The sequence below is a fragment of the Stegostoma tigrinum genome, chromosome 25 (assembly GCF_030684315.1).
Source record: "Stegostoma tigrinum isolate sSteTig4 chromosome 25, sSteTig4.hap1, whole genome shotgun sequence".
Taxonomy (NCBI): Eukaryota; Metazoa; Chordata; class Chondrichthyes; order Orectolobiformes; family Stegostomatidae; genus Stegostoma; species Stegostoma tigrinum.
In genome coordinates, this window is record NC_081378.1 from 41279929 (window position 1) to 41305996 (window position 26068).

General features: G+C 38.8%; 1 protein-coding gene across 1 annotated transcript in view; it reads left to right on the top strand.

Moving 5' to 3' along the window:
• Positions 1-23299, top strand: part of cd9a (CD9 molecule a) — a gene marked incomplete at its 5' end in the record, with an annotated part of 42571 nt that extends 19272 nt beyond the window's left edge. Inside the window, 7 exons of the mRNA XM_048554690.2 lie at positions 6395-6497; positions 11391-11488; positions 14672-14746; positions 18049-18150; positions 20174-20263; positions 22511-22594; positions 22694-23299. Of these exons, the coding sequence (XP_048410647.1) occupies positions 6395-6497; positions 11391-11488; positions 14672-14746; positions 18049-18150; positions 20174-20263; positions 22511-22594; positions 22694-22759 (618 nt within the window). The remainder of the gene's footprint in view (positions 1-6394; positions 6498-11390; positions 11489-14671; positions 14747-18048; positions 18151-20173; positions 20264-22510; positions 22595-22693) is intronic.
• Positions 23300-26068: the final 2769 nt, after the last annotated feature.

A 26068-nucleotide genomic window follows, 5' to 3' on the forward strand; every position in this document is an offset into this window, starting at 1 on the left:
CTTCAGAACAGTGGGCACAAATATTGAGTCAGTAAAACATACTTCCACTGCTACTATGTCTCCTATAACCAAGCCAGTTGTATATCCATCTTACCAGTTTGCTGTTGGTAAATCATGTAGGATTGTGACTGCACTCTGTCAGTTCCAGCCTGCTGTGAAACCTTGTCAAAGTCCACGTAGACAACACCCACATCTCTACCATCATCTTCACTCCTTCCTCAAAACTCAATCAAATTTGAGACATGACCTCCCCTGCACAAAGTGATGCTGCCCATTGCTAATAAGTCTGTACTTTTCCAAATGAGTAAATTCTATCCTGAAAACCCTCTTCAATAATATCTCTTCCTCTGACACAAGGCATGTTGGCCACAAATTTCCTGGATTATCCATGAGGTTCTTTAAAGGAACAATGTTGGCTGTTCTCAGGCCCTTTGGGATATTTCTTGTGATGAAAGAGGATAGAACGATTCCATACAAGGCTCCAACAGTTTCTTGCCGTGCCTCCCTCAGCAGGTTCTGGGGACTTGTCTACCTTTAATGCTTTCAAAACAGCCAACACCACTGCTTTTTTAATGTCGACATAATCTTGATTATCAACATACCCCTCGCTAGAATCAACATCTTCTATGTCTTTCTCCTTTTTGAATACCAATACAAAGTATTCATTAAGGACCTCGCCCACTTGATTTAGCTCCCCACATAAATTCCCTCTTTGTCTTCAAGTGGACTTGCTCTTTTCCCTAACTATCTCTTGCTCCTTTTAAAAAATGTACTGTATGTCTAAAACATCTTTGGATTTTTCTTCTAATCCAGTTTGCCAAAGATATTTCATGACACCACTTAGACCACCTTACTGTGTTTTTATGCTGTTCAAGGGTTGTTTGCCTTCAGTTTCCTAAACATTGCATATGCTGTTTTTTTTTCCTCCTCGACCTAAGCTGTTGTCACCCAACATTCCTGAATGGTCTTTTTTTTCAGAATCCCTACAGTGTGGATCCAGGCCATTCAGCAGAAGTCCACACTGACTGTCCAAACAGCATCCTACCCAGACTCTCATCCCTACTCTATCCAATGCAACCCTGCATTTCCATGGCTAATCCACCAAATGTACACATTCCTGGGCATTATGGGGAATTTAACATGGCCAGTCCACTTAACCTGCCCATCTCTTGCCCTTGGGAGGGAAGCAGTGTGTCCGAAGGAAACTTGGATGTGGAGAGATTGTGCAAACTCAGTTGCCTGACAGTGGAATTGAGCCTAGGTCCTGCTGCTGTGAGGCGGCATTGCTAACCACTGAGCCACCGTGCTTGCCAAGTAGTCCTGCGTTTTCACAGGAGCATGCTGGTCTTCAAATCTAATCAAAATCAGTTCTGAAGAAGGGTCACCGGCCCTGAAACATTAACTGTTTTCTCCTCCACAGATGCTGCCAGACCTGTTGAGCTTCTCCAACAAATTTGTTTTTGTTCTTGAAACCTAATCAACTGGCTTTTAAAAATACACGTCACAGGTGTGGCTTTATCTGATGACTGCTGCCCCCAATCTACATTCCTAAGTTCCTGTTAGCCTTTCCCCAGTTTAGAGGACTAGTCTTATCCATAGTAAATTTAAAAGTTAGGGAACTATGGTCACTGTTTCTGCAGTGTTTTTGAGGTTTTTAATCTCTTTCCCCACCCCACCTTAAAATCTAATTGCAAGACTTCTTTACCCAACCTGTGTCATTGATGCCAATGTGGACCATGACCCCTGTTCTGAAAGAGTGTGAATGCTGTCAGCTACTCCATGACACCCTTGACCCTGGCACCAGAGAGGCTACCTGGCATTTCGAATCATGCCTGTGGCCATGAAGAAGCCTGTCTGTCTCAGTCTGATTTGGGAACGCTTCACATTAATTCTAGTTTTTTTAACTTAAAAGGAGAATGTAAAGTTAGTTTGTTTCAGTAAAATTTAAAAGCACTAAAAAGCCACATCCGATCCCTAAATTTTTCTGTATTGTCACTTGACTTAACTGTTTAAATTGAACCTCCTGAGTTTGAGGTACAAATGCTTTTTCAGTTCTTAACAACAGGGTTGAAAACAACTTATCCAGTTTTACCTAACCTTTCTCCTGTTCTTTGATAATTAAAACCTGAGATTTCACTTAGCAAATTCCAAGGCAAATTAATCATTGGGATGGCATATGGCATGCTTCCCTTCAATCAGGGCAACTCACTAATCAAGACAAAAAAAATGCAAACAATGACAAGGTTCTCTCTTGAATCTTCTGGACCCAAGCAATGTGACAAAGCAGGCAATTCAATTAGATATCAAGGATGACTGGAGGCTCCAGACTACTTGTAAGCAATGGTGTAGCTGATGATCCTCTAATAAAAATGCTAATTTACACCTTTTCAAATCCTTTCACATCACTTCACTGCATCCAATCCATTTTAGAAAAAAGTTAGAAACCTGAGAAAGTACAGAAGTAGCTGGAGAAACCCAGCAGGTCTGGCAATGTCTGTCTTTGTACTAACATAAATATTGTTTGTGTAGCTGGTCAGCTAATCACTGCCGCATTCACCCAGAACAACTTTTACTATGAGTTTCTCGATGGAGAATGCTGTTGCCATGTTAGATTGACTTCAGAAATTGGCTTCAGTTTGCAATTTTGGGGCACAGTTCATTTTGTAGTTTAGTAACAGAATTGACAAAGCTTGAGTCCCTTTAAATTGTGGAAATTATTATTCTGCCTACAGAAGCTATGACTGCAAGAGGTCATCATACCGGCAGTTTATTTTTAGGACAGCCTTCTTCCTGATTCTTGAAAGATATTTGTTAGAATTTTGTGTAGGGGAAAAAAAAATTCAGGGAGTGGTGGAGGTTAGAACCTTGTAAGAAATATCTGGCACTGATTGCAGGATTCAAATGGCAAGCTTCAACCCCACTTAGTTTCTCATTTTTGCACAACTTTTCACGTTATGCAGTTGGGTACAAATAGACACATGTTTTCAGTGCTATATTTCTGGAATTTTGGGTTAGTGCAACAGTAGGTTTTTTTTTCTGGCCTTGTGATATGAAGCTAACTAAATGACATGAATGCTCTGTCTTCCAGCTAGATTCGTCTTATTGACCAAGTAAGAATACTTGCAATTTGTGGTAGTTTTTTCAATTGCTATAATATTAAGAGTTAGTAGCCAGTCAATTTTGTGCTAGTTGGGTCTCTAACACAAATCTATATAATTTACAGAACTCTATCTATATTGTAAGTAATTTAAATGCATCTTGTGTTGAGGCAATCACTGTTATTTGGCTTTTAATGACTGCTAGCCTCTGCAAGTCCATTGGAACAATTAAGCTAATTTCAGAAATGATCCAAAATCTCTAAATGGAAACCATAAACAAAACTGTTGACTAACTTGTGGTTTTTTAAGCTATATGCACTGCCACTTAGGCAGCTAATGTGTCTGACTTTTAATTCACTGTTCTTGCCAGCCTCAACTTAGTTTGCTGGGAGAAATTTTAAACGCTTATTACAGGCAGATGATAGAAATAAACTGGGCAATTTTGGTTTTACCACCTATGATTAGACATTTTTTAAACTTCAGATATTGCATGTTTCCCAAAAATTGCTTGTGAAATCAAATTGTTTGTGACCTCAAACTCTCAGGTTAAATTGGAAGGAGGATTTACCTATGCATTCAAAACTGGCAGATTAAAGCAGGGCATACATGTGAAAGCATAAAAGGAGCACCAAGAAAATGGAATAGTTTTAAGGCAAATGTAATTGTAAACACAAAGGTATGGGTGTGTGAATTCAGGAGTTGTCAGTGTAGTAAGGTATAATTGAACAAGGGTCCCTTGGAGCTTAGCTTAAACTTAGTTCAATTTGGCTGTAAGTGAGTTGCAGCTTTTTCAAGCTGACAAAAGTGCAGCATGAGAGACTTGGTGCAGTTTTCAAGTGATAACAGGAATTTTCTAGAGAATTTTAACTGCAGTACTGTTTTGGTACCACTTTGGAAGTCAGTATATAATTGTACTTCCTGTCATCGTTCTGCACACAATGCTGTGCGGTATAACAGCAACACTTCTATATTTGTTACGGTAGTGCATGTGTTCTTGACACTAGAGGAAGAGGAGGTTTGATGGACTGAGATCTGAACAAAACTTGCTTCAACAAATCCAGTTTTGTACATACCATCCCACTTGTGTTGCATCTCATTAGAATCTACATGGAGCATAATCTGTGCAGTGATTTTGTTTTTCTTATGTATTAAAATATGACTGATTAAAATTGGTCAGCTTTCACATTTAAGGCCACTACTTGCTTCCTATTTTGGAAGGATTTTTCAATTTTGGTGATTTGCAATAATAACTCTTCGTAAAGATACACTAGATTATTAAATGCACATTGTTTAAAAAAAAAAATTTTTTGCTTACTGTTTAAAAATTGAGTGCATTTTAAAACTTGTTTACATAACATCCATCACAACCTCACTATCCCAAAATACTTCCCAGCAAAATAACTTGGATTGCTAAGTACACTCACTACACTTCTTTTCAATTCCAAAAATCATTATTTTGCATCTACTTTTGCCTTTTTCCCTTTTCAACCATGATCTGTATAACTCATTAGTAATTGGCCACATTTTTCACCCCTCAAATTTGTTTCAATTGTCTGGTAACTAACTGGGTGTAATACAAGGGATGCACAGGTGACAGGCTATGTTGTGGAGATGCACAGGTGTTTGAAACATGGCATGTCATGTGAACGATAAGACCACTCATCACCTTGTTAGTGTTTCACTTTTATACTCTATAAGTTGGGCACTTAAGTTTGTAGGGATTTTTCTTCTAAGTCTTCAAAGGATTACAATCAGCATCAACACTACTTAAAAAACCCGATAGACACTTTTTTTTATATTGTGGGAATTGGAGTCAACTTGGACTCACTGTCATCTTCCCACAATTAATGCAATGATAACCAGGTAATTTAGGTATGTATTGATTAGGACAGCGGAGATGAGAGCAAGGGAATTCTAATTATGACTTCAGGGTCTTATGCAGCCACCGGAGTTGAATCAAACTGCTCAAAAAGATCCAGTAGGTGAGTGTTGTGAAAGTGACTTGCTGCATTGTATGTAGGAAGGTGGTGAAACTGACAGTTTACCATCTGCTTGATCACATTCCAATTTATATACTCATCTACTCTTGTGCTTTGAAAAACATGGTGTGGATCTTGGCAATACTTGGGAACAATGCACAAGTACACGTTCACTCATTTTTTGGCTGAGGAGATTCATCAAGACTACACTACTGTGATACTCTCTGTATGATGTATAGCATTCTGGTGGATGACAGCCTGTTCGCAAATATCTGCGTATGTTACCTAGGTGATGGTATCCTGGATACGAAATTCTGAAATCCATGAGTTTGTGCAAAGGAAGGTGGGATTCTGGAGTGTCAACTCGGTGTTGATTGAGCAGAGAAAGGAACTCCTATCTGCACTAATTCATCAGCACCATTGATTGGCAAGATGAAATCTATATCAATAAGTATTACTACTTTTGGTTATAGTGGAAGATTTCATTGCAATCAAAACTGTTTTCGATATTGCTACTTGCTTTGAGCCACTTTTCATAAGCCACGTGTTGGCAAATAAAGGTATCACTTTGCAAATTAAGTTTTTAAATTTAGCATTGACTCGTGGCCAGTGTAGCATTCTGATCAGACTAATCTTTGTCTTGTGATTGGATGAGCTGCTGTGTATCATTCTATCAATTTTATTTATGCTAGCTTGCCTATCTAAAGAATAAACACCAAAATAGTTTGACACAAGTACTGAGAGCAATTGATTTTTGAATTTCCTGAGTTGAGCATGTATAAGAAGCCCTGAACATGAAAACAGCTTCAAATCCAGTTACTAGCCTTTAGAAATGCTGCTAGCCATTCAATCCTGGGTTAGCTCATACTTCGACATTGTGCTGCACAAATACCTGACAGTGGCTGATCATATGATACAACGTGAGTGATTGTTCCTCCTATGCAGATGTATTTAAAATTTGCTTTGATCTCCATCAGTTTTGGCATTCACTGACTGGCAAATGGATGAGCTTGAGAAACAGAAGTCATAAATGGAATATTTTTGCATATCATTGTACAGAATATATTGTACAGACATGCTATTATATGAGCACTTATTAAAGTTGCCTAAAGGAGTTGTCATCCTTTTTTTATTCCATACACCCAGGGTTTCTGCTTCTGTGGTCATCAACTTATGATTCCTCATCATTTAAGTGAATGAATGAAATATCAATAATTGACCAGTACAAATATGGAAAACATTGGATAATTGTGTTGAGTTGTTAATATTGATTGTCTTGAAGTATAACTAATCCAGTACTCTGTTCTTGTGTCTCAGCTTGCAGGAACTGCAGTCCTGGCGATTGGATTATGGTTACGTTTTGACCCACAAACAAAAGACATATTTGAAATTGAAGACAATCCTTCATCTTTCTATATAGGTAAGTTTCCGAATCTTTGGCACTATTAAATTTAACTTAAAGATGGGAATTGTGCAACAAAGAAATCAATTGCACTCAACTGAAATTCTCATTTGTTCATCTAAGGGTGGCATGTTGGCTCAGTGGTTAACCCTGCTGCCTCCACGCCAGGGGCTTAGGCGACAGCCTGTGTGGAGTTTGCACATTCTCCCCAGTGTCTGTGTGGGTTCCCTCCCACAGTCCAAAGATGTGTACGCTACCTGGGTTGGCAATGCCATATTGCCTGTAGAGTCTAGGGATGTTTAGGTTAGTTGAGTTATAGAGGGATGAGTCTGGATGGGATGCTCTGAGAGTCGGGGTGGACTTGTGCCAAAGGGCCTGTTTGAAGGGATCCTATGATGTCTAAAGTCCAGTAGATGTTACCTGTCATCCTGTTCTACAGTAAACATGAAAGCCTGGCTTTTGTTGCGTATGGATTTGTGACAACTAACATACAGGGTGGCTTGAGTCAGCACCTGTGAAGTAACTGTATGAACTTGCACTGTGGGAGGCTATCCACTTTGGTAGGAAGAACAGAACTGAAAGTTCTTCTGAAATGATTCGAGATTGGGAAGTATTGACATCCAAAGTGATCTGGGTGTCCTTGTTTCTACGGTTATGAAAGGTAAAGTGCAAGTGAAGGAAAGAGTTAAGAAGGCAAATGGCATGTGGCCTCTAATCCAAGCACCTTCAAGTCCAAATGTTTTGCTTCTACGCATAACCTTGATGAATCTTGTGTTGTAGTATTGTGCAGCTTTGGTCACCCTACCTAAGGAAGGACATACTTTTCATAGAGGGAGACTAGCAAATGTTCACAGAACTACTTCCTAGGGTAGCGGGAGTGTACTTTGAGGAGTCTGGGCTGGCATTCTATCGTTTTAGAATAATTAGAAGTGATTTAATTGGAACATTGCCTTTTAAAGGACTAGACTAGGTAGGTGAAGAAAGAATATTTGCCCTGCCTGGGGTGTCCAGAACCACGGGGGCACTGCCTTAGAATAAGGAGCAAGTTATTTGGGACTGAGATGGAAAGGCCAATCTCTCCACTCAGAATGGGAGCAAGTTTGATAGAGGCCTTCAAAATTGAGACTCTTTTATAGTGAAGAGGAAGCTTCTTTCAGTAAGTAGAGGGTGAATGTATTTAGAAAGAATCAGAGGTTGGGGGGGGTGGTGGTAAGGAGCGGTGTGAGTGAGTTCTGACCTAGAATTCAATCAGTGGAGCATGCAAGTTCTAAAATCTGCTTTTAAACAAGAAGTGAATCAGTACTTGAATCAAGAACATTCACAGGACAATGAAGAATAAGCTGGGAAGTAGATTAGGTGGTATAGTTCTTTAAATAGTTGGCACAATGGTGATGAATGGAATAGTTACTTACTGTGCTATCACTTCCAATTCTATCACAAATCTGTGTGCCGTTTTCACATCTGGTTTTACATGGTTCATAATTAAAATTCAAACCTGGCATGTTTGGCTTTTTTTAGTGAAGCTTTCCTGTATTAATAGTTAAACTACACTGAACATGGTGTTGAATTGGAGTTGAAGGTTCCCACCAGATTTTCATTTGTTAGCTCTGATATGTCTGAACTTGGTAAAAGGAAGTCAGTAAATGATGTTGCTTGTTGTGAGCTGGTGACCATTTCACTATTGCTGAGCTCTGGCTCTGTTTTTTGCCAAGGGTGAGAGGAATAATTCTATGCTTGATCAGTACCTTCCCGGTCGAATTTCTGGTAGAATGATGCTTCACTGTTTGGTACTAAATGCTCCAGTGAATAGAAGTGAAAGAACAGATTTCTTGTACAACCTGAACTTCTAATTTCCTGCACTTTTGTGTAATTCCTGCTTGGAATTTCCCAGGTTGGCTTTCCATAGGAGGATATGGATGTAGAATGAAGAACATTTTTCTATAGTATACGATACAATCCTCTGCCTTATTTAGCCTTCAGCAAACTGAGTGGATGCATTCATATTGTCAGGAGGACACATAATCGTGATAGTCCTGAAATGGTGTTACTCCATTTTTTTTAAAAAAATGCTTACATGAGATGCACTCTTATTTAAAATGTTGCAGGCTGCCAACTCCTGCTACACATTTGATATTTTAATCGCTGCACAGCAAACATCTTCTAACCAGTATTCTTGATATTGCAGACTTGCTGACTCACTCCAATTGAGACTAATCCTAGAAGTTAAGGTGAGGACAGGATAGTTAGGGGATGTTCCACACAATATGCAACAATATTTAATGACGACCTGACCATCTGCTGTGATGCCCATCCATTGCAGAGTAGTAGTAAATTGGGCAAATGATTCTGACCCACATTAAATGGAGTAGGGTTAATCTGAAATAATACTTCAAATTCAGCAAATACAGGGAGATGGATTATATACCTGCAAAAAAACACTGTGCAGTAAAAATTACCTTAGTTCTAGAGGACCATTTGCTGTGCTCTATAGAGAGATGACTGGTGATGGATGAATCTGAACATCAGCATATCTGGGGAGATTGAGAAAACAAGTCTTTTATGGTAACTTGAAACAGTGCTGGAATTGAACCCATGCTGTTGGTATTACTCTGCATTGCAAATCAGCTGCCCTGCTAATCAAACCCAGGTCAACTACTTGGACGATAGTTAGCTCACTTTTGTACGATGATTGGACTTGGGAGTAACTGCAAACATTTCATGTAAGGTGATTTAATGTTAAGAACAGGTTTCTGGGCAGGACAGTAGAGGGAAAAGTTTCCAAATGGATACTTTAATCAGAAGTAGTAGGTTTATGTAAATTAAAGTTGACATAATGGCCCCTCATTACAATTTTTGAGCGACCTCTCAGGCTGTGCGTCTATTTGGTAATAAAGCTATTCCTGCACCAAACACCATAGAAATTATTTTTCTCTTTTTAGGCCAACCCTCATGGCAAATGTATGTGGGAAGTGCAATCCCCCTTCAGAAGCATTGCTTTCAATAGTGTAAGGGTGATGGAATAATTGGTATATACTTGTGCCCACCTTAACTCTCTGGTTTCTTAGTCAATTGACTCTTCCCAGCATTTTCTTTGAATTTCTGAATCTGATTAAAGTTAATTTTCAGTTCTGATGGCCTCTAATATGTTTCAATTCTAGCAGCGTGGAGGTTACTAACAACTCTTAGACTGAAAATTGCTAAAGCGTTTCAACCCTCTCTCCTTCAGAGACGTTTTACAAATGAAACTACTGGCCTCCTGGGATGACCTCTGAACTCAACCTATTGGTGGTCCCTGTTCATCCAATTTTATACAGAAAGCTCAACATTGTAAACATTCAGTAGTTAACTTCTCAGCTATCTAACCAAGCCACATGCTTTCTTGGTGAAGCTGTCTGAAGTTCACTGCTTAAAATGACTGATTTTTGCTTTAAAAAGGAAGTCATAAAGCTGAAAACTAAGATGTACTTGTCTGTTCACAATCGCGTTCAAGTTCCCAACTCATGCCAATACATTGCATTCTTGAGCCCCACACACTAAAGAATCACTTCTCCCTGTTTACCTCTTTCCACTAGAAAACTAAAGTTGTGGGGTGGGGGATTGTTTTTTATAAACTTATAATTGAAGTGTATGTGGGTGTGATCTAACCTTGATCTAAATGACTTGCAGTTTGTTGTAAATGGCACAGGAACTGGAACACTTGGAGCAGCTAAAGAGAACAACCTTGTACATTTAGCCTTTTCTGTTCCTTGTAACGAATGACTTTGTGGAATATGTTAATCACTTACAGCTTGCCTGTTAAATTGTACTGTGTGGATCTAGAAGTGTGGGAGAAGTACAGTTGTCTTTCTAGAATATTTGTGTTAAATTGTTTAATTTTGGGAGTTATTAACTCAAAAGAATTGATCAAACAATAAACACCTTTAGATATGTATACGGTAAGGAGCTGGAGGAACACAGCAGGCCAGGCAACATCAGGAGCAGGAATATTGATGTTTTGGGTCAGGACTTTTCAGAAAACGCTTGCAGGCCAGGCAACATCAGAGGAGTGTTTTCTGAAGGGTCTGGACCCAAAACATTCCTGCTCCTGATGCTGCCTGGCCTGCTGTGTTCCTCCAGCTCCACACTATGCTACCTCTGACTCCAGCATCTGCAGTTCTTGCTATCTCTCTTTGTGTTTTTTTGATAGAAATAGAAAGAACTTACATTATGATGAAAGATCAGATACATCAGTTGTTTAAGTCACTAGTTTGAAATGCAAACTAAGCATGTTTGTTTACTTTTTTCATTAAATGCTTTAAAAATTAATTCTATTAGTCATTTGCAACTTTTATTTTAGGCCAGTGTTATCAGAGTAAATGACTGTAAGGCCTCGGCGTGTTAATGGAAGTTGTTTGTGGTGGGGGTTAACGTTCAGAGAAAACATTGTTTAGTTTAGTATCTAGCATTAGCAGTTTGTCAAAAAATTAGTACAAACACTATTGAAGGAAACCTGACTGAAGTCAGACATAGACCCTAATTGCTTTAGAAAAGGAGATTGTTTAAAGTAATTTACTTCCTTAAATACAAATTGAGAGGATTCAAAGAAAAGGCTTTTTAGGACCACAACTGAAGCATTTATATCAATCTTAAATAGGGAGGAAATATTTCTTTAGATTCTGTTTGAGTATATGGATCTTGACTTTTGAAGTGTTTCAAATTGTCAAATTTGATTTTGTTTATTTTGTGTAAGAAAACTAGTTTATTGGCTTATGCTTGAGTAAAAGACTGCCTCATGAAGAAAGAAGAATTCCAATCCACCATTTACAAATGGATGATGTATTTCCATGTTGTGATGTTAAGTGACATGATCGTGAACTTTAAAAGTGACAGTATTTCCATGCATTTACACTCCGGTTTGTGTTTTCTTTATAGGTGTCTATATCTTGATTGGAGCTGGTGCACTAATGATGGTGGTTGGATTCCTAGGATGCTGTGGTGCAATTCAGGAATCCACTTGCATGCTTGGATTAGTAAGTTCAAATGCGTGATCTGTAATGTTGCCTTGTGAGCAGAACTCTTGTAAGCATCTGACTTGCACAAACGTGTGTCAAGTAAATGAGCATATTAAATAATAGAATTTAATGATTATAAGACATATCTTTGCAGGTTTTACCATAGTTTGGTCTAAGATGTATAAGCAGGTTTAAAATTGGGCTGAGATTAAAACTGAACTGCTCTCACCCTTCTAGCTTGATTATTTTTTAGCCCAATATGGAGTGTTATTTTTTCCCCTGTGGATACAGACATTCCACTTAACTGTGGGGAGATCAGGTACAGTTTACTTGGACCAAAGTTTAAGGTGCTCCAATTGTGCTTCGAATCTTGCTGCATTTTAACAAACCAAAAGCCATTCTCTTCCAGTAAATGAGCTTATTTGCTACTTATTCAGCCAGAACCATACTACTTAAGGCCTCAACTCAGTGGGTAATTGACAGTATATTGTTAATCTTAATCCTTGGCATTCTAAAGGTGATCTTTTATGAAACCAAATTAGCTAATCCAGTTGTCCAACAGTTCCTTAGTATGCTCTGGACCTGCTGGTTCTGGTGTTGAATCACCCGGTTTCAAACAACAATTGACATGTCAGTATGCTTGACCATGTGTCTCACCTGAAGAGCTATCCCATGCTCAAATATTGCAACTGAAAAGCATTATCGCTAGATGTTTGCCAGATAGCTGCTGAGCAGGAATTCAAACTTGTGCTCAATGCGCACCAGATACAGGAAACCTCTTGAAAGTCCTACATCTAAACATAAGACATGTTGACTGCATTGCCAGCACCCACTTTATTACAGCATAGGCATAGCTAATGGTATACCTGCTGAATTGAAATGTCTGGTATGCATTCCTTCGGTACCTCTGATACTTTATTCACTGTAGATCTCAGGTTCTGATACTCAAGCGCAATGTCTTCCAGTGCTTGCCTTGTTTTTCATATATTAAAAATAGCTGTTCACTTTCTTGCAATAAAATATGAATTGCCAGTCACCTTTGTGCCAAAGTTCATATTCTCCAATTGTGTAATCCAAGCTTTAATGAGGAAGTCTACCAAAGTGGCCTTTTATGAAAATACCAAATTTTTGCCTCTTGGGCAGCTATATTCAGTTGACTTGGAACTTGTCTTCCTGACCCTCCCTATTTCTGTTATATGCTCTATGGCATGATCTTGCATCATGCGTGTGCTCAGAAGGAAGTCTGAAGCATGAAGAATTGTTTCATATACCTGATGTGTATATAGGGAAGGGCTAAAATGACCTTCACTCTTTTTTATTATTACAATCACCAGATTGTGCAGGTAGTCCAACCTGGGAAGTGGTGCAATTTATCCCCAGTTGGCTAGATCAGCAAACTTTGCACACCTGTAAATAAAATATGCCCATTTTGAGCTAATACTACACACAAAATAACATTCTACTTGGGCTCTGGTCAGAGGTGATTGGCTACCAGACAAAATGTAGTGTTTTGTTTGGTCATGCATTTGGTTTCACTAACACACATTGCCTTCTATCCAGGTCATTAAGTAGCCTGTCTGACACATGTCGAGTATAATTTCAGTTGTGAATTGCAAATAATATCTTCTAGCAGTTGAAGTAATTGGGGAGCACATTGAGTGTAATCGATTGTAGGGGTGAGCTTGCCATTTCTTCCATGCTGTTAATTGACAGCATGAGTTCATGGAGGTGAAGTTGCTCTCTAGCATTCTTTCCTTCCTTGCACCTGGCTCCCCCAATGCCCCTTCTGCTTCCTTCAGCTTGGTCCTCATGAACCTGTCAGGGCCAATATGCTGTTTAGAAATTTCGCATAGGAAATAATTTCAATCAAAAATGTAGTAAGCCTCATGAGGAACAAGTCCAGGGCTTGTAACCCATTATACACAATGAGAATGATTTTAAGAGTGGAATTTTTGTTTTGTTTCTCGTTTTATTGCAAAACTTAAACAGGGTCAATTTTAAAGAACACATCCACATAGTGGTAGAGTCATAATGGAGACAACCTGGTCATTAAACTGTGTGAGCCACCATGCAGGTGCATTAATCTTGCACACAATGCATCTTTGACTGTCCAAAAAATGTTGATATGTTTTAAAATCTGCTTTATACACAAGTTTTGATCCCAAACAAATTTTTCAGAAAGATGAAATTGCTCTGTTTTTCAGGAGATTTCTGGTTCTGATAAAACTTTTGATAATATTCATACTAGTATGTTTCAGCATTACCCCAGTACAAAAAAGTCTGAATTCTTAAATACAGGCATAGCGGTAGAGATGTACAGCACAGAAACACGCCCTTCAATCCAACTTGTCCGTGCCAATCTGATATCTTCAATCTAGTTGTATTTGTCAGCATTTGGCCTATATCCCTCTTAAACCCTCCTTATTCATATGCCCATCCAGATGCCTTGTAAATATTGTAATTGTACCAGCCTCCACCACTTCCTCTGGCAACTCACTTCATACTCACACCACGCTGTGTGGAAAAAGTTGCCCCTTGGATCCCTTTTTTAAAATCTATCCCCTCTCACCTTAAAATCTGTGCCGTCTAGTTTTGGACACCTCACTCTGGCAGGGGGAGAAAGGCCTTGTCTGTTTACCCTATCCATGCTTCTCATGATTTTAAAGCCTCTATAACATCACCCTTCAGCTTCTGACACTCCAGGCAAAATCGTCCCAGTCTATTTAGCCTCTCCCTGAAGCTATCACCCTCCAACCTTGGCAACATCTTCAAATGTTTTCTGAACCCTTTCTAGCTTCACAACATCCTTCCTCTAGCAGCGAGACAAGAATTGTAGGCACTATTCCAAAAGTGGCAGATCCCACGTCCTGTAGAGCTGCAACGTGACTTCCCAACTCCAATACTCTCCTCTGACCAATAAAGTCAAGCATACTGAACACCGATCCAATCTACCTGCGACTCTACTTTCAGGAACTATGAACCTGCAACAGTGACACACAGATGGATCCTCCTCCAAAGAATTGGACTTTATTTCTGTTAGGTTGGCATCTAACTGTGGACTATAGTTGCACTCGGACTGTGATCGTAACATCGTGCATGCGTGCGAATGATCTGAATGCATCCTTTGAAATATGGAGTTTAAAGTTGAATCTTACTGGTTTTTAAATAATTTACGTGTAATACAACAATCTTCTCTTTCAGTTCTTCTTGTTTCTCCTTGTCATATTCGCAGTTGAAATAGCAGCTGGAATTTGGGGCTTTCTGAATAAGGACAAGGTACGGATCAGTTCCTACTTTTAAAAATATCTAAAGTTATCTCGTGCTGAACAAAATCATGAATGTTAGTATTTCAGCCATCAATTATCACCAGCTATTTCCAAGTTGGATGTAGCAAAGCTCTACTGTATCATGTTACTGCACCCCATATCTTTCTGGGTAGGTTTCTATTTCATACACCAACCGCAAGTCTCTAAGAATGGAGTTGGGTCTCTTGTCCCATGACAATGAAAAACTAGATGGAGGTTGTCAAATTACTCCAACTTCGCAACTTCTGTCAACAGCACAGAGGTTAGTGGATAACCCAGAGTGCCATGCAGCGCCCCCTTATCAGCTTTATTCTTTGCAACATCTTTCTGACTGATGTAAACTCTCCAAGCACATTAAATAGTTGCCCATTTAAGTGGTAGCTACTACGTGCCAGGTCAGGGGAGACTAAAATTGATAGAGGACTTTCCCATCTGAGTCTGAACTCTGGCTGGAGTTGCTGTCTCTTACACAGAGCTGCATGTCTGTGCTGCTCAGTAACTGCCCAGCTTTATTGGGCTTTTTCCCCACTCCTGGGTTCTCAGTCCCAGGCTCACCAGACAGTGTAGAAAGCTGGCATTAAAAGGGCCACATGTATGTGATCAGACAGGCAAACTGTTACACCTGCATTCTGGCTTAAGGGCATCTGCTATCACCAGTCACTGATATCACCATGCATAGGTTTTTTAAAAAATTGAGCTTTGAGCCTTGTTTCCATTTGAGCTAATTTCTCCAAAAATAAAATCCAGTTATGTTCAAGGGCACTCATCCTTCTAAATGCAAACATTCAAAGTGCAGTTTGTTTTTCTCAAAGTGAAGCTTCACATTTTATTGCTTGGTATTCCATCTGCAGTCCCCTCAGCCTACGTTGTCTGCATCCTACTTATTCTGCATAGTATTTACTTTGCCAAAATTTGCTGAAATACAAATTCAGATACAGTGCATTTAGTCCCCTCATCTAACCTATTGATGTAGATTGAAAATAGTTGTCCAAATACTAATCCTAGCAGTGCTTTCAGTTACAGTCAACTTAATGACTTTCTTGGATATTTTCTAATCACCCTGTTCAGGAATGTTATTACATGGCTCTGGAGTAGGTGAGATTTGCTTCCTTGCTTGGTGGTAGGAACAGTACCATTACCAAATGTCCAAGAATGTTTTTTTCCTAATTTAGTGTTCATTATCCAAACCTCTCATGATGCTTGCTAGATTCTTGGTGTCCTGTTAGTTCTGAATTGTTCATTATATTTCTACAGTGAAGGTCGATTTAAAATTTTGTTCAATGTCTCTAACATTTTGTTAATTCCTATAAGAATTTCACCTATTTCTGATACACAATGGGCCCTGATTTTAATCTCTTGCAATTTGCATACCTACAGAAATATCATCATTTTATGTCCCTTTAGTGGTCTAAATTCAAATTCCTTTTGCTCTTTCCACATCACCACCTTTTGTCTTAAAATCCTACCAATTCTCAGACTTGTTCTAATTTTGGAATTTATTTCCCATATCAGTGTGTGTGGGCATGTTACAGCATTCTTTCAAGACGGCTTAGGATTGAACCCAAACATGTGGGCCACCACCGGAGACCCAGTTTTGCAAAATTGCAAATCTTTGACCAAGTGGTTCCATCTTCAGCTTTTTTAGTTACCATTCGACCACATGTTCTGTATGTTATTTTGACTTTAATGTTTCAAATCATGTATTATTTAAATACTGACTTTTTTGACTCATCAGAACCTTTCCAATCTAAGTGACTTCTTGTGTATCATGCTCAAGTAATTCTAGTTTTGGATTTGGCTGAATCATATTCAAATTCAATATGAAAGCCTATTCCATTATAGTCAAGTTTTGAGAAGATTTGTAGCTCACGTTGAGTTTCTGGATGTGAGATTGCTCGCTGAGCTGGAAGATTAGTTTTCAGACGTTTCGTCACCATTCTAGGTAACATCATCAGTGAGCCTCCGAAGCGCTGGTGTTATGTCCCGCTTTCTATTTATCTGGTTAGGTTTCCTTGGGTTGGTGATGTCATTTCCTGTGTTGATATTTCCTGTTCTCAAGAACAGGAAATGACATCAACACAGGAAATGACATCATCAACCCAAGGAAACCTAACCAGATAAATAGAAAGCGGGACGTAACACCAGCGCTTCATTGGAGGCTCACTGTTACCTAGAATGGTGACGAAACGTCTGAAAACTAACCTTCCAGCTCAGCGAGCAATCTCGCATCCAGATTATAGTCACTCCTCCCTAGCAGTACCTCTTTCTACAAGTAAACTTTTTCTCATTGTACACTACTAGATCTAAAATAACCAGTTTTCTGCTTGGTCGCTCAATGTGCTGAACAAGAAAACTCTGCTTAAGTTTACTATGTTACTGCAAATTGAGTTTGCCCAGTACATGTAATCTGTGATTACTTCAGTACTCTACTAAAGTAGAACACTACAGCGCAGTACAGGCCCTTCAGCCCTCAATGTTTCGCTGACCTGTGAAACCAATCTGAAGTCCATCTAACCTGCACTATTCCATTATCATCCATATGTTTATCCACTGACCATTTAAATGCCCTTAAACTTGGTGAGTCTACTACTGTTGCAAGCAGGGCATTCCACACCCTTCTTACTGAGTAAAGAACCTACCTCCGACATCTGTCCCATATCTGTCATCTGTCACCTGTCAATTTAAAGCTGTGTCCCCTCGTGCTAGCCATCTCCATCTGAGGAAGGCTCAACTCAAGTTCCCTGATTTGCATTCTACAGCAACAGTGAAGGAGCCTATTAATAACTAACCCAAATGTGACATATCACTGGCATTCTTTTTGTGATTGTCTGTCTTGAATTTCATTCTTTAATTATTATGATGATAGAAATCTGAGCCTTAAAAACAACTGTTTGAGATAGTAGGAACTGCAGATGCTGGAGAATCTGAGATAACGATCTAAAGCTGGATGAGCACAGCAGGCCAAGCAGCATCAGGAGCAGGAAGGCTGACATCTTGGGCCTGCTGTGTTTATCCAGCTTTACACCACCTTATCTCCTTAAAAACAATGTTTTGGATCAGTCAACATCTGTCAAGAGGGCACAAATTAATGTAGCAGTTTCTCTGATTTTAGTGTTTTCTGTTTTGGTGCTATTTTAAGTCAGTGCCAAAGTTGTATTGCAGCCATATTTCTTTGGTATTTATTGCTATAATGCAAGAGGTTTGCATCTTTTTAACATGAATCACATGATTAATTAGATTTTTAATTTTCCTCATTCTTAACTGAACCTGCAGGTCACCGAAGATGTGACGCATTTCTACCAGTCGTTGTATACGGAGTATGTGACCAATCGTGACCAGAGTAAGGAAGCAGCTTTAATAGCAATACAGAAAAGTGTAAGTTATTAAATGTCTTGACTTTTGTGTTCTTTCTCTTCCCTTGTCCAACTTATTTTGTCAGCTTGACCAGCTTGAAGTGCATTTACACTTGTCTGTGTGATGTGATTTTTGCCTTCGAGCTGACTAAACGTGTGTAGTATACATGTACTAAGGCCCTGCTGGCTTTGAGGTGAATTGTGATAAAACTCCTTTTTTCAATTAAATCCTGAATTGAAGCTTTGCTTTCCATGCAGGGAGAAAAAAACCTGAGCAGCAATTCTAAAGAACCTTAAATGCTCTGTTTCTTCTCTTGGCTATTTGACTTAGCAGCTACCATCATCTTAAGTCATGATTGTAAGATGACATTTGTTAGTCTGATAGCCAGACCTTCTCTGCAACCCAAGTGCCTTTTCAAAAATGCTAGAGCAGAATGAATTGTGACACTATTATTAGTGTCACAAGTAACTCCTCTCAGGTGATTACTCCCATGCTCCTCCAGAAAAATGCATATTTCTCCTTTTTTATTTTGTATTGGAAATGTATTTCAAAGCTTATTGACCTTTTAAATGAATAGCCTTGATCATTCTGGAGGACAAATGACAAGGCATTCAGAAAAAGACACTTGCATTTTATTTACAGCCACTAGGCATCTCAAAGCACTCTAACTAATGAATTACTTTTGAAGTGTAGTCATGATTGTGCTACATTTTCGAAAGCAAAACCTATGCATGTCAAGGGGGGAAAAACCCCCAGAATTTCAATGTTGAAGTGAAGTATTGACAATATAATATTGGACAATTACAATGATACCAGCTGATGCGGGTATGGAGGAATAATCTCTTTTATTTCATAATCTCTTGGAGTATGAGCTTCTGTAGAAGAGCAAAAACAACTTTGCTATCCTATTCCGAGATAGTAGGAACTGCAGATGCTAGAGAATCTGAAATAACAAGGTGTAGAGCTGGATGAACACAGCTGGCCAAGCAGCATTAGAGGAGCAGGAAAGCTGACGTTTCAGGCCTAGACCCTTCTTCAGAAATCTCTGAAGAATCTGAATTGTTCAGACAATAACTTACCTGCACTATCCTCAGCCTGTGTTATCCCAAAGGCACGTTCTTGGAATGTGACCAGTTTATTACGTTTGTGGATGAGTGCAACTGGAACATACTCTAAGCAAGACCACCAGCCAGGGTAAAGCCATCTACTTGATCAGCACCTCCTTCTCATTCACTTCCACCAGTGCAGAGTGACAGGAGTGTGTTCCATCTGCAAGATGCATTCCAGCAAATTAACATTTTCAATGCGGGACCCTGACCCTGACCCCTGGGTTTAGTTCCAGACTCTAGCAACTGTCCATATGGAGTTTGCACATTCTCCCTGTGTCTGTGTGGGTTTCCTCCCCACGGTCTAAAGATGTGCAGGTTAGATAGATTGGCTATGCTAAATTGCCCATAGTGTCCAGAGATGTGCAGACTAGGTGGATTAGCCATGGGGAATGTAGGTTTATAGGGATAAGGTGGGTCTGGGTGGGATGCTGTTTGGAGAGCCGGTATGGACTTGTGGAAGCTGAATGGCCTGCTTCCACTCTGTAGGAATTCTTTGAACAATGCTTTTTAAACTTGTGACCTATACCACTTGACAAATAAGGGCAAGCGGGCACCTGGGAGCCCTATCATCCTTAAGAACAGTTCCAAATCCTAGATCATCCTGCTTTGGAAATAGATTGCTATTCTTTTACTATTGCTGGGTCAAAATTGTGGAAACAGCTGTAACTGGATGCAGTATATCTAAACCATGTAGACTCTGGAAGTCCATTAAGATGGACAGTTAATCCTGACATTCATACCTATGTATGGGTTGTGGACAAAAGAATGCAGCTGCATTTTTTAGTTGGTGATCTAAAATGGTATTAGTTAATTTTACAAAATGAACTAGCTTTTGAAAAAGGTGAATGATAATACATTATTTTTGCTGGTTAAGCACACTGAAGCTATTTTCTCACACTATTTGACTACTTCTGAGAAAATTTTTTTATTTTTAGTTGGATTGCTGTGGAATAGGTGGTACAGTTGAGGTACTTATTCGACCTACCTGCCCAAGTACCTCCCTTGGAGGAGAGTTTCAGAGACAGGTATGAGATTTTTTTCTTTGAATTGTTTGAGATTCACACTAAAATGAAACCCAAAGCTGGAGATCTGAAGAAACGGCAAGTTGCTTGCCTGGCAGAATCTGTATGAGGGGGAAAGCAGTTACTGGACTTGAAATGCATACTCTGATTTCTCCCCACAGACGCTGTCAGACCTGTTGGGTTTCACCAGCAATTTCTGTTCTTGTGCGACTTATACTGTTTTTAATTTCATGAACAACCTGTGTTTCTGCAGGGCACGTTCTCTACCAATTAATAACAAATGCATATTTTTGTGTGCATGCCAGAAGACTAACTTAAAGATAACTACTTAACCATAATGATTGCATTACCAACTGATACTGGTGTGCAAAGTAAATGTTTGTTTAATAACTAATTTCCTGTTTCAGGACAATAAATATTTCAGCAATCTAACCTAAACTGCACGAAATAACCGGAATGTGTATAATTCCGCTTTAACATCTAATAAACTGGTATAGAGTAGAAAAGCTCTTGATGACCGTCATGAACATCAATGGGCCAAAGGGCCCCTCATGCACTTTAGTGTAGCTATGACTTGTTGAATGAGCAGGGGCACAGCTGAATGATGTGAGCTTCCGTCAAGTAAGTTGTCAGACTGCTGGACTTCTGATGTGCTGTAATTGATTGGAAATTTTGAATATGATTCAATTTTTTGATTGTACTGTTCTTAACACTGGCATAATTTATTATAAAATTGGTTGCACCACTATTTCTACAGTGAAAAGTGAAGGAGGCAATTGTTCTGTTTGAAATATTCTGTCTAATGTTAGATCTCTGAAATCCTAAGAATTAAGGGGCTGGAGACTGAAGAGGACACAGTTAAATCACATCCTGATCATGTTCAGCAGCTTAAAATTAAGAAATTTACACAATAAAATTGAAGGTGACATGAAAGGATGCACTTGGCAATGTGACAACTGACAGCTTTTATTCTGGAAGCAGATATGTATGTTTACCGTGGGCCTCTATGCCAGCACGCTAGTGCTGGCTTTCTACATGTATTAAATCATGTTATTGTGCACCCATTATCATAAATTGTCATGATAGTGAACACTTGATTCGTTGACCCAGCACAGCAGCTACTCTAGGCTCTTGCATATATTTTGGCTTGTTGAACCGTGTTTCCCAGAGTCACTTATAATCTCAAAACTCAAAATGACTTAACTCAGTGTGCTTCATTGTGCATCTCTGTATATTAAAGGGCCCAGAGATAATCTAAAAAGAACAGTATCCCAGTAAATCCAATGTGCTTTGAGAGAAAGTTAGACATGTTTGTGCTATGTCTATGAAGAATATTTACAGGACTTGACATTTGATGTCTCTTTAACCTTAAACAGTGCAGATCTTAAATGACGACTATTAAGCTAAAAGTTAAAATTTTACAACCAGTTTAAAATGAACTTTAATTTTTGCATCAACAATGTTAGCAATTATTTTTAAGTAGATAGTGAAGTATTGGGAAATGTTAGTATTTATGGTGGCCTGCGTATACTTCACATGTAATATGCAAATACTACAAGTAATAATGAAAGCATATAGTTTATTAGACTTTGTTAAATAAATGAATTGGAGAAGAAGACAGATTTTTCTTGTGTGGGGGACCACACCGTCGGCACTCCTTCAAGGAAGGATATATCAGCCTTTGGGAGAATATAGCAAAGATGCAGTAGCCTGAATTTTGAGTTGGGGGACTGCTACCTGGGTGAGATTGAATTGACTATGTTTATATACCCTGGCATTTAGAATGAAAAGTACTTGACTGGTATGGACACAATGGGCCAAAGGGACTCGAGTACATTTTAATATTTCATTGGGTCACAGAAATTCTTAAATGACTCTAGATGCTGGGGTGATGTTTCTCTTTGAAGTCTTGAACTTAGGTATAAAATGAGGTCAGCTTTTTGAACTGTAATTGAGAAAATGAGAAATTTCTGCAGTGAAGAATTGTTTCTTTGGCACGACTTTACCCTAGAATACCATTGAATACTCACTCATTGAACATATTTAAGATGGGGGGCACTTTTGGTTACTATGGGAATTGAGGCATTGCTGTTGCCATTTGGGTTGTGCTGTGAAGATTCACAATGATCTCAATAAGTAGACGCAGTCAGGTGGAATTCTCTAGCTTTCTTTCACAATGTTATTACCTTTGTTAAATGAATCTAAAAGCCTTTTTATTTTAACTTCTGCAATTTTTGATCTTGCCTACAGTCATGCATAACTGCAATTAAAAACGTATTCGACAGAAAGGTTTACATCATTGGAGCAATTGGGATTGGCATTGGAATTGTAATGGTGAGTGAAACTACCTAAACATTGGAATAAGTGGCGGTTATGAAGTTTTATTTCCTTAAGTTACATCACAACACTAATAATCCTGTCTCTCTTCTCCAGATTTTTGGTATGATCTTCAGCATGGTGCTGTGCTGTGCCATTCGCAACAGCAAAGAGATGATTTAAAGAAAGTTGAAACAATAACACCATTCAGCAATGGAATGCATTTTTGCCTAATACTTGCTTCTTGTTAACAGCTTAACTTCAGCGTTTAATTATTTTTCCTTTTTTGTATTCAGTTTAAAATCTAACTTTTTTTAAAAAAAGACTCACTATCTGTTTAATGTACCCACAATGTTTTGGTTTTGTTTAATGAGTTAAGTATCAGTGTATACATTGAAATGAAGTTTTCTGTAAGCTTATCATAAATTTAAAGCTATATATTTGTCTTATCTGTTTAATTTGGAAATGTTTGTTCTTGAATGGTTGCAAACCTTTGGATTCAGAATATAAGATGTTGAACTAGTTAAACTAAATAGGTATTACAAATATTAGATGTTTTTCCAAATTGTGATGGATCAAATGAGCATATGCTGTTGTGGAATCTTCACCTTATCAATAAATCCTTGAAGGTATTTTGATTATTTTAAAGTCACAAACTGTGTAGATACCAGATTTGCCTTTTTCCTTTGAGAAAATAAAGTTTAAACTTGAACCTCCAGAGAATGGGTCACTGTTTGTTTGAATATGTAGAAAATAATCTGCTATTCAGGGAAGACATTTGTCCAGGTCCCTTTCCTATCTGTTTAAGCTCATGAAGGGAGAGTCTGCTGTATAAAGGTGCCCAAAATTCCAAAGTTAATTAAGCAGAAGTCCAAGACGCTCATTTACACAGTCAACTTTTGACAGGATGTAGACATTTGCAGCACCATCTCAACTCCTTTCTATCTTCACTCCAAAAGAGAAATCCAGTTAGTCCCATTCCCTGACTGTATATCCCAGGAGCACAACAATTTTATTTCCTTCAAGTGCCAATCTAATTTCCTTTTGAATTTATTTGTTTCTGCTTGCACAACTTTCAAACAGGTCATTACTACTGAGCACTGAAAATATTATTTATTTGCCTGCTGCCACCCCACTGCTTTTTGCCTGAAGTCTTAATTCTGTAGTCCCTGATCCCAATACTGTCAGCCAATGGAAATAACATTTGGGAAAAGTGTTAGTAAAATATTTGGCTTGGCAGTTGCATGGAAGTGGCAGGTAGCAACAGAATGTTAAGAGAAACGGTCCAGGAAAATTGGAAGCTGGTATATCTTGTGCCACCTTGGCCCTTTTTGTAATCTATACCAAATGCAGCAGAGGCTGCTCTGCCATGGGATCCCTGAACCATACCAGGTGTTTAACACAGGTAACTGTTAGTACAAGCCATTGCCTCAAGAAATAAGCTTCAACCTTTTCTATCTATTCTCCCCTTTAAACCTTTTTGTTCTAAGGAAAACAGCCTAGGTTTCTCCAATCTACACTCATTACTGGAAGCAGTCTGATAAATCTTTATACCCTTTGGACCTTAGCACATTTCCAAAGTGTAGTAGCAGCAACTGGATCTTTATAAAGGTCCAGGATAAATTCCTAGCTTTTATACTCCATGCCTATGTTTATGAAGAACATGATCACGTATTTTGTCTGTATGTCCTGCCACCATCAGAAATTGCACTGAGAAATGTTAGTATTTATCGGGGCCTGTGTGCACTCCCCAGTTAGAATGCCCAGGTTCATGCACACTCCTTGGAACTGAATCATTGTGTATATTGCCTCTTCCTGTCTCTTGTCAAAAGGCATTTCAATGCTATTTCCACTTGTAGGCTGCTTGTTGACCAGTTGCAGCTACTGTGTTGCTACTGAACTGCATCATCCTCACTCCCAAATGTGGTACATAATTTAACCAATGAAAGCTGAAAGTTCTCCCAAAAGCAGGGCTGAATTTGCATTGTCAAGTCTAAAATTTGATCCACCAGCATAGAGGTTGCCATTTTGAAATGTGGAAAAATCTGACTCCGTCTGAAGTTAGTGGCACTTTTGATTGAACTAATCATAAAGGTACCTTGACTGACTGCAATTGATAGGTTTTAAAAAAATAAACATGAAATTGATTTGTCTTCATCTGACAGTAATATAGTCAATTGAGACCAACTACTAATGCAAGTAGACCATTTAAACAGCTGAAAAAGGCTTGTATGCCATGGGCATAGAAAAGCATCTTTTGGTGTTGAAAGAATTCAATTTATCTTACACATGGCAATAACTTTAGATTGCAACTCCCAGCTTTAGTACTATCACCAAATATGGGAATTTGAGGAAAATCACCATCTGTAAGCCTGAAACAAAGCAGTTTGCTATGATTTTATAAGTCAAGATAATACTGATCCTCTTACTCCATGAACTTCAGTTTTGTTGAGCTGATTTTTAATGTAGTATTTTGGATTTTACAGAAGTGACCAGGATAATGTCCTGTGCATTCTGTTCATCAATATTGTTGTTTGATCAAAATAATTAGTTGACCTTTTTATAATTAATTAACTGAATTCTCTTAATACCTGTTTTTCCTCCTTTCATAATTGATTCTAAAACTATACTCGGCAGCGATGTTAAACTTATATGCCTCTAGTTACTTGGACAGTCCCTAACATCATTTTCAAAAAGGGTTTGCCACACCAAATATTTTGACACCTCTGTCAAGAAAAGACTATGGAATGCTGTTCTGTTACCTCCACCACAAATTCCCTCAGCAAACTGGAATGTAAGCCACCTGAATTTTTAATATTGTCAAATAATTGTGGACATATTGAACTTTTAAACCAGGCAGGTTGTTTCTTTTTTAAATGGGCGTACAAGTAGAAGATGGTTGAGTGTACAATTTAGTGACGATCTGCAATGTTTGTATGGAATACACCAGCCTTGTCGGAGGGTGGAAGAGAGATAAAGAATCATGGGAACCTGGAACAGTGTCAAAGAACTTCAAACAGGGCAAAGAAAGTGATTCATTGCAATCATGAACCATCTCCCTGTGGCCGACACACCCCAGTGCGTGGACAGCAAGTGAAGTGAAAGAAAGCAGACTGGGTGAAAGGTGTGCACTCCAGGCAGGGAAGAATATAAGGATAGGAGTCAAAAAACAAATGCACCTCTGGTATATGCATGTACTGGTCTGGAGTTTAATTTCTGCTGGAGTGTAGCATATTGTGGAGGTTACAGCTGAGAATATTTAGACCCCTCTGTGCTTGTTAGTTTCATAAAGAAATGGGGGAAATGAGTACATCTGAAAGCAAATCACTAGTCGGAAGCCAGATGACTCCTTTTGACTAATCTATAGTATCTAGAATCCCCAAACCAACTACTCAACTTCCAAGACAGTTACTGGAATCTCTCAAACTAACAGCCATTTCACACAAGCTAATTTTCCATTTCTCATGAACAGTTGAAACTGACTCATCTGTT